Genomic DNA, 9,368 nt, shown 5'->3' with positions numbered 1-9,368 from the left:
TTTGCTATTCTGCGAGAAATTTTGCACTCTATATACAGGAGGAGAGAGCGACGGAGACGGCGCGTAGCCGTGTTTGTGTTTTGCACGTATAACCTAGGCCGCGCCTCAGTGTCTTGTAACTATAATACCTGCAGGTACAGCCTGCAGCTCGCGATTATACGGCGACAACATCAATTCTTGTATTTTTGACGAAAGCGGCTATATTTCGAAGACTTTTTTCTGACCCAGAATATATACCCGCAGCTAAGGCGCCCGCTACGACGAGGGATTGTTATTATTATTGTTGTTGTTGTTATTATTATTATCAATATAAATTTTGTTGTGATTGTTGTATACTTCCAATGGAATAATAACCTACACAGTAGAAATGGATCAGGGGAAAGTAATTACATTTCTCAATTTTTTTACACGCGATAGATTATTGAGAACTGTGAAATAAACTCACGATATTTTTAATTCCGTGAACTGCAGGATGAAGACGAATGAAGGCTTTCGTTAAACATTCAATATGGCGCTTTTTTCTATCCCACATATGTATGATGGTTAATTAAAAGTAAAAAAACTAACAGCATTCGAAAATCGAATGCAACTGACTCAAGATGGCGAGCAAATGGTACAAGAATTATACAGGGTGACCCAGGACGCGCGGACCACAGGGCACTGACGAATTCCTTGTAAAGAAATAAGACTAAAATTACTCTTGACAAACTTTTCTTGAAGCAACGGAAGTTCACAAATCACCAATCAGGGTCGCCTCAGACCTCTGATGAAACATTTTTTTTTCGAGTCTACTTGTCGCAAAACTCTAGCAAGTCTATTCATATGAACAGCAAAATTCGACATGGTTCTCCCAGTTATATGAACTTTTGGCTTACGGGGTGACAGTCCTTCGCCACACGTTGAAAATTTACGGACGACCTTATTGCTCGCAATCGGGACACGGTGTGACCGGGATCAAAAGTACGTGAGGTAAGACAGCTCTTTGCGTTGCCGTGTATCGCACGAATTACAGACAGAGTACTAACTTACCGACGGTCGAGAAGCGCGTGATTACCGACCGAGGAAACTCTGCAGTAGGTACTTTGTAGCTACTTTATGTGTCGAAGATTTTTCGGAACATCTCAAGAACGGCGTAGAGAAAATGGGTGATTATACTTAGGGCGGGGGCGGTGGGGGGTTTCAACTGATATCGTTTCATGGCTTCTGCTTGCTCACAAGTTTCACGACAACGGGGAAATGGGGAAACGTCGATGCGTTCGAGTAATGAGTGGCTAGATTCAATGCGGGACGAAGTTCACGAAGTGAGCTTAAGAGTTGCGGGAATAATGATGATCGTGGTGTTAGTGCGCGTTGACAGCCTCTGTTAAACTGGTCGAATCGAGAGCCGAAAATTACGAGCTTCGTTCAAACTACACTGGGGCAGAAACCAAACCTACTCGTAGCCGTATTACCCGTAGTATTACATCACCGTGAGTATCACAACATGTGCGGTTGCTTACGATAACGCGAAAGTGTCATCATCCTTATTCCTCGTCATTCGCGTGCAACGGTTCGATCCGACCAGCGGTTTGTTGGTTAGGTTCGAACTTCGAGTTTCTGACCTTGAACTAGTTTTCGCAAGATCATTTGAAAAGCGTGCATCATCGCGCTACGCTGCTTCTATCACTATGCAGCAATAACTAACTGCGATCCCGTTTACTAATTTTCCAACAATTTTCACCATCCTCCGTCCCAGAAACGCATGGTTAATTTTAGCTTTAATACGCCCGTGTCAGCAAGCCTGCAAAATTTCTCAGATCCACACCTCTCGCCTACTTTGCAAGATCAAATTGCGACGACGACGATGACGACTTGTTTATTATCTAGTGTACTTGAACTATTATTAAATTATTACGTTCTATCTAATCTTCTGTTCAAACGTGCCGCAGCTTATTTTCAGTGCCTCTGTCTTTTAAGAGTATTTCAATCATTCCATGAAGTTACGAATATCATTTAGATCGCGGAGCTTGCAAGCTTGAGGAAAATTGACTCGCTGCTCTTAATTCCTAGTCGCCAGACGCCCTGCAGATAACTAATCGATTACATTATCAGGCGGTAAATAATAGCCTATGGACTCTGCCTACCACTAGACTGCCTTGAACATGATTTTTCTTATCAATTTATCGAGCTAGATTAACGCAGAACGAATTCCCGAAGGCGTATCTCTGCCTGTAGGACAATCTTTGCAAGCTCTCTAAAATCTCAACCATTTATCACTATGATTATTTCAATTACACGAACAAAGCACATGTTCCTTTATCTTTTTCCGAATCAACTATTACCTAACGTCGTTTGAAATCACGCCTTTGCATGGCCAAGAATATTGCTTGCTTTGCTAACATTTTTCGCAAATAAATAAAATCTAAAGCTCTGTACTCTGATTTTTGTAATTTTAATTTCTATTTCTAGGATAGTAGTGGGTAGTAATGCCCAGGGCGCGTTGGTGAGATGTGCCAATTTAGGCTGCGCGATAAATCCTACCGACCTTTAGCCGGGTCTGTGCCGCCGTCGATATTGTCATCTTTGGTTAACAAAGCATCCCAAGATGTCAGTGGTGGAGGCACCACAGTTTATTCGCACCATAGAGTGGGACATGATGGACAAGAAGAAATTCTTTCCTCTCAGCATGCTATCGTCGTTCTCGGTTCGATGCTGCCTTTACCCACTGACAGTCATAAAAACACGGTTGCAAATCCAAAGAAAAAACCACATGTACTCAGGTAAAATCTTTCAAAACAATCAAATTTTCGTAACGTAGCGTCAATCGAGGCCTCGATATCAGTGCAAAACGAACACTTTTTGTTTTCAGGTATGATAGACGCATACAAAAAGATCTACAAAATGGAAGGGTTCGGAGGACTGTACCGAGGCTTCTGGATCAGTTCTGTCCAAATAGTGTCAGGGGTATTTTACGTCTCGACATACGAAGGTGTCCGACATCTTCTGAGACAAGACCCGTTTACTGCGCAACTAGATTCACGGATAAAGGCTCTGATTGGCGGAGGCGCTGCAAGCATAGTTGGTCAGACGATAGTTGTGCCATTTGACGTCCTCAGTCAGCATTTGATGGTCCTTGGCGTTAGTACCAAGCATGGAAAACTTGTTGTAGACAAAGTAAGGATCTCCCCTTTGATGATACTCTGCATGTTCGAATTTCATCATTTTAATTTTATTACTATCCGACAGATGGGAATGAACCCTTTAGGACTGACTTTGGATCCTGGAAGGTCGAGAGCATTCATCGCTGCCGAAATAGTCAGATTAATCTATCAGCGTGACGGCCCAAAGGGATTCTATCGGGGCTATGTCGCTTCATTGTGCGCTTATGTCCCAAACAGTGCGCTTTGGTGGGGATTGTACACGTTCTATCAAGGTGCGTAGAGCAAAATTAGTTACAATCAAGCTGTCTGAATAATGCATAATATAATGATACCTTGCTTTCGTTTTCAGATGAAATGGTACGAGTTCTGCCTGATTGGGTGTCACATTTGTTGATCCAAGCAGTTGCCGGGACGCTGGGTGGGTTCACGACGACGGTGATAACAAATCCGTTGGACATAGTGCGTGCGAGACTGCAAGTTCAGAGGCTAGATTCAATGTGCAATGCGTTTAAAGTGCTCTGGGTAGAAGAGGGTCTCCAGATGTTCACCAAAGGACTTTCCGCCCGTCTTGTGCAATCCGCTTGCTTTAGTTTTTCCATCATATTGGGATACGAGACCATCAAAAGGGTCAGCATCAACGACGAGTACAAGAGCTTCGTTAGGTGGTGAACAATCGATAATCTTGCAACTTATTTTGCTCAGGATGAAATAACGCTCTAGACTTATGAGTCAAGGTGGATAATGCAAGGATCACAATATACATCCTATTTATCAGTTATTCAGTTTAATTATCAAACCGAGTTGATGACGGTGAAAGCGGATATTATTTGGGATAAATAATTGACAGACATAAATTTCAAGATATTTTTTATCCACAGTGAAAACTTGTGTGTAAATATTCGTAGTGAAAATTGTATGTCTTATCGTATTATTTGAAGGAGTTGCAATATCGTTGCGCATGTAAAATATATAGTAAAAGTAATAATATTAATAATAATAATAAACGAAATGATAATAATACGTTATTAGTAGTTGCTACTAATTTGTTGTTAAAAAAACACCAATGAATGAACAAATGAGAAAAATAATTTCTGGGTTGGAATAGATGAATTCTACGCAGAAATATTAGTTACAGGTAATGAGTCCAAACTGTTGTTGATTGCGTCGATTGTATATAATGATTCCTGAATCTGGAAGCATACCTACGTAGTGTACAAAAATAGGGCTGAATACGAGTAATAAACTACTAACAAATTCTGATATTTCAAATTTTGTAATCGATTTTAAAACACGTTGGGCATGAAATCATTAGAACTTTATACTAGACTGATGGTGCAACGATATACCAAAAATATGAAACTGTTTAGATAAGATATATATCTACTAACATGGACGATGTGAATTCTGTTTCGTATGTATCAGACTCAGGCTTGTTATATTACTATACGCTATGTAATTTATTCAATTAAATTAATAATTTTTATTAAACTAATTTATTTAACTACAGTATTCATCTAATATTAATGTTGAATTAGGTACTAATTAGTTGACAGTTTGTGGATGTGAAGTATGCGCGTATCAATGATGACGGTGAAAATGCATTTCATTGCTATACGTCTAATATTCGCTTATCCATTTAGTCTAATAGATAAAATATGTTTTCATTTTCTTTTTCACCCATCACGAATGAAAAATATTTAGAGATAGAACGAATGGCTTTTAAGTTGCCAATTTTTTTCTTCTCTTTCTTACACGAAAAAGCAGCCCGTTTTTTGAACTTAAATCTATGGCGATCTTGAGTTCTGGCAAAGTTTAATAAATTTCAACTTGTCAATTGAATTGTAATTTTTTTTATCCACTATGAAGATCAGATAACTAAATGATCGTACGTATAAGACAGAAAATTCGTGCAGAACGAAGGCTAGACGTGGTATGATGCCAGTATAAATACGAGTATTTTCGTTTCGCTTAGACACGAATGAAATAGTAATGAGAAAATAAAAAACGGTGTTGCATATGAAGTGGATAAAAAATGTAGATTATGATTCATTCGCAGAGATATGATAGTACACAAGATAAATATGTAACGTGGAAATGCGTCATCGTCAAAGTTTTTGTTATCACAACGTGGCAAAACGATGACCAACTTGTTTAAGTTTTAATTAATGACTTTATGAATCAATTTAGGCTGGTCCTGACGTTGATATGAAATACCGATGCATACACGCTCGTGCAATGAGAGGATTTATTACTTTTGTCGATATATTTGAGCTTAGAAACGACAGAGATATTTGCAAATACGTATTTATATAAATATAATACATTTGATATGTATGTATATACATATAAATGTAATAAAAATATACAATTATTATTCAATGTGGTAATAGGATAGTATTTTTGCCTACGCATCTATGCGCTGCAAAGAATAATAAAAAAATATTTAGTCTTGTTTGCAAGTCACGTGCAACGTTCGTTCGTTAAATATATATTTATTTTATCATTATTGTATGTTTCGTTATATGGATTAAAGTGAAGCGATTCAGTTAATTTATATGAAAATCAACGAACTTTCGTGTATATACATAAACTTTATGAAATTCTCTTTGTATAATAAAGATGTGATCAAGTTATAATTGCAGTCTCATTTTAACAATTGATGCCAAGTATTTGTCTATTTAAGTAATAAAAATAAATTATTAAAAGTGTGGCGAATTCAATTTATGCAATAATTTATGATTATCGGTCTTTTCAGTATACAAGTTGTAAAAAAAATCTTAATAGTAACACAATTCTGTGCGGACTTACCGATTAGCGTGAGCTTATTTTTGTGCACAACGTTTAAGCTCCGATTAGTGATTAGTGATTTGATGATTTTGTTATAATTGTAATGACAGTAATCTACAAACTGCTGCTGCGAAGGCCAACAATTCACGCTGTAATAAATCTAATTAAGTTTAGGAAGTACGGATTAATTAATTATCTCTTCTGCAGAATTTTTCTTCACCAATTTTCGACGCTCTCCATCAGGGTGCGAAAGTAGAAAATTACAGTAAAACAAGAAATATTAATTACGTGAGACATTTTGCAAAGAACAAAAATACCACCGCAAGCATTGTTGCAGAATTGCTCGAGGCTCCGCCTGTGAGTACACAACAAGAAAAACAATATAAGGATTTCAAATAATGTCACGATATAATTACATCTAAATAAGCTGATACTAACTGCAATATTTCGATGACTTTCCAGGCCTGCATCTACAAAGTCGATCTCTGCACTCGAACAAATCTGGATCAGCTACATCAGGCGAAAAGCACTGATAATCCGCCTCGCACGTTTCCAATAAACCTTTGAATGAAAGTTTCAAATCACAACGATAATTTACTGTAGACATATTGTAAGTATAAAACGACTGGTTCGATATTTACCTGCAGATTTGACGCAGGTTCCGGTCGTCAGGGTGAAATGATGGCTAGTCAAGCATTGGCAAAGACCATTTATGCACAGAGCACGCTGCAGAGAATCTGTGCAATCGTCATTCCTTTGGCAACGATCCTTTTCGGCTACGGGCCCTGAGACGAGAGTTTCCCAATTTAAAAATAGGTGGATAAGAATCATGCAATTTGTGTAATTACATTTACAAACCAAAATTATTAATTCATTTTTTTTTCTGTCCGAATACAGAATTTCACAATGGACAATTAGGGTAGTTCCTGAGCTTGATTCGGTGCTTTTATAATTAATTCCATACGCGATAATCGCATATGTATATCAATAATATTTATCTACTCGTGAGATGAGAGTACTTCCTTTGAATCTTCTGAAAAAATTCTCAAAATTATAAGCAATAGCTTCGATATGAATTTTTCATTTCAGAGTATTTTGGAATTAAGAAAAAGGTAGAGTGAAATCGATCGAATCTGATAGACTTTTCTTAATTTGAAAAAACTTTGAAACAAAAAACTCGTGTCTAAGCTATTCCTTGTGATTTTAAGATCATTTTCGTAGGTTTTTCTAACATAATTATTCGCACACAAGCACTTACTTGCAAGGCAATTGGAGGAGTTCGTGATGTCAACCGTGAAGGTTTCCTTACAAGCGCAAACATTCTGCTTGCACTCCGCATTCGACATTCCTGTGCAGTTTGTATCGCTACTGCAATGGAGACCGATGGCTAAAAAGAGAAATATTATTTAATTGCTGACAAACGGAGAACAGAAGGAAACAGGATTACTAATTACTGATTTTCAATTGATCTACCATCGTAAAAACACGCGACACCTTAGATACACATGAAGTATTTTTTCCCAACCAGAAGAGATTATATAGATAAAAAACGATTTCTTCGGGATTTCTCATCGATTACGAGGATCAATTCATCATCCAACTTATTAATAGAGATCACGCTACACTAGCAACAATTTTTTAATTCTCGACAGAGAAAAAAACCTTATAGTTATCCGAATGATATTAATATATTATAACATATTATACAACGAACGTGATACATATATTTACAGTATTAAGTTGTAGATAATTAATATACAGGTATGTTAACTCTATTAAATTGCCTCAAGGTTTCATCGACGTTTATATAAAAGAAATAGAACACAACGATGTCGACTAGATCGAAAAAACGCAGCCAGTTACTGCAACGGATAACTGAGCAGAACTATTTCAGAAAACAATCTCAAGATTTATAGCTTATAATTTTCCAGCAAAATAAAAAAACGTGCCAATAGATATTCATTCGACTTGATTATCCGTTCAGGGGCTCAGGCAGAGGCTTTGGCACATGTGAAATACCTCTGTAATCCATGAAATTGAAAAACTCACTAGGAATGCAGGCGCTGAAGTCCGGAACAGGTAGATAACGGGGTTCACATCGGCAGGTGCTTTGGGCTAGGCAAAAAGCATTCTTGATGCAATGATAGTCCCGTTCGCAGTTTTCCCCAATTTTCGCAGTGCCGTATTCTTCTGGAATAAATATATTATCTGGGTCACAGGTACACACTGATATTTGAAGACACGAGTCAGATCCGAGAAGGTGTTTTAAACTCACCCTGCCCGCAAGTTGGCTGGCTAAAACCGACGAAAAGGACGAAGAGGATCGCGAAAAATGCCAAAGCCGATGCCATTGTTTTTTAGTTATTATTAGCAGGCTTGCAGGAACGTATATCAAGTATCTTACTCTTTTTACGCGTGACTGCGAGGTGCGTGGATCCGGAGAATGGCCACGCCAAGAGTCAACCGATAACGTTGATAAGAAGTCACACTTTTATCTCTCAAACACACGTCGCGTTACACTCTTCACTACCAATAGAGATAAACAGTCGTTATTCGACGCTAGTCATTAACGCTGCTGCTCAAAAAGCACAGATAATCGTCCTGCTAAATTTGGAGGATTAGATGTACTTTACGTTGTCGTATTCATTACGCGTGATTAAAAAAAAAAAAAAAAACGCCTCCAGAGACGTATTGGAAATGATACTTGATGAAATTGAGCACTCTAGGTAAAAAATTGTTCTTCTTCTTTCACGATATTGTATAAGCTATACCCTCAGATTAACAAGACATCGGATAACAGTTCTTTTTTTTTTTTTTTTTTTTCATGTTCCGATGCTTATTTGATATTTCCGAAATTTGTCTCCCCAAATGGCAAAATCAACGCTGAAATCGCGGAAAAATGAAATTTTAAAAAGTTAACTGGATCGTCGAATGAAACAGATCAGGAATTAGCGTTTAAAAAATTACTGAGAGAACAAAAGAGCAGATTTTATTCAAAGCTGCTGGCAAAGTGTGACACGTCAGGTTTTTTTTTTTATATAAAATATACTTCGTAAGATGCAAAATTTGCTGTTGAGGCAGTGAAAACCACTGTGTGTGTAGAGTGAAATCTGATCCATTTATCTATAATAAAAAATGTAGTCGAGACGAGTATTTTTTTCCCAAAAACCCTGAGGGTCCATCTTTTTCTGCAGTTTTCAGTAAAATATATTCTGTTTCTTCTCACCGTGTAGGTACATATACTTACACGTATAATACGCCAATAGTTTTAGTTTCTGAAGCTTCCATGGCGCGATCGATCAGATGATCATTTTCCAATAACAGCATGAAGAGAAAAATAGCCGACTTGTATAACTAATTCCTGGGGTGGAGATCAAAACTTGGAAGGTTCAATATTTCGAATAAAGAAGAATGAATTGTTCTAAATCTAGATTTTTAAAG

General features: G+C 37.5%; 2 protein-coding genes across 2 annotated transcripts; one reads left to right on the top strand and one right to left on the bottom strand.

Annotated features, from left to right (window-relative positions):
* Window positions 1-1,201: 1,201 nt before the first annotated feature.
* LOC124413103 (solute carrier family 25 member 44) lies at window positions 1,202-5,271 on the top strand. The gene is made up of 5 exons (XM_046893466.1): window positions 1,202-1,469; window positions 2,449-2,759; window positions 2,849-3,153; window positions 3,226-3,412; window positions 3,490-5,271. Exons 2-5 carry the CDS (start codon window positions 2,585-2,587, stop codon window positions 3,807-3,809), a joined length of 987 nt encoding a protein of 328 aa, XP_046749422.1. The 5' UTR covers window positions 1,202-1,469; window positions 2,449-2,584; the 3' UTR covers window positions 3,810-5,271.
* An 876-nt stretch (window positions 5,272-6,147) lies between these two features.
* LOC124412948 (prion-like-(Q/N-rich) domain-bearing protein 25) lies at window positions 6,148-8,497 on the bottom strand. The gene is made up of 6 exons (XM_046893186.1): window positions 8,203-8,497; window positions 7,977-8,117; window positions 7,186-7,314; window positions 6,569-6,712; window positions 6,366-6,488; window positions 6,148-6,282 (listed from the first exon to the last, which is right to left on the bottom strand). The coding sequence occupies exons 1-6, from the start codon at window positions 8,276-8,278 to the stop codon at window positions 6,212-6,214; spliced, it is 684 nt and encodes a 227-aa protein (XP_046749142.1). The 5' UTR covers window positions 8,279-8,497; the 3' UTR covers window positions 6,148-6,211.
* Between the last annotated feature and the right edge of the window lie 871 nt (window positions 8,498-9,368).

Source organism: Diprion similis, chromosome 12 (genome assembly GCF_021155765.1).
Source record: "Diprion similis isolate iyDipSimi1 chromosome 12, iyDipSimi1.1, whole genome shotgun sequence".
NCBI lineage: Eukaryota > Metazoa > Arthropoda > Insecta > Hymenoptera > Diprionidae > Diprion > Diprion similis.
Note: the sequence above shows the minus strand (reverse complement) of the source record. Positions and strands in the feature narration are given on the sequence as shown.

Coding starts and splice junctions, on each gene's coding strand:
- LOC124413103 (XM_046893466.1), top strand. CDS start 2,585: ATGTCAGTGGTGGAGGCACCACAGTTTATTCGCACCATAGAGTGGGAC. Junction 2,760..2,848: donor AAAAAACCACATGTACTCAG/GTAAAATCTTTC, acceptor TTTTGTTTTCAG/GTATGATAGACGCATACAAA. Junction 3,154..3,225: donor GAAAACTTGTTGTAGACAAA/GTAAGGATCTCC, acceptor ACTATCCGACAG/ATGGGAATGAACCCTTTAGG.
- LOC124412948 (XM_046893186.1), bottom strand. CDS start 8,278: ATGGCATCGGCTTTGGCATTTTTCGCGATCCTCTTCGTCCTTTTCGTC. Junction 7,315..7,976: donor CTTCAGCGCCTGCATTCCTA/GTGAGTTTTTCA, acceptor TTCTCTTTTTAG/CCATCGGTCTCCATTGCAGT. Junction 6,283..6,365: donor AAAGTCATCGAAATATTGCA/GTTAGTATCAGC, acceptor GTGTACTCACAG/GCGGAGCCTCGAGCAATTCT.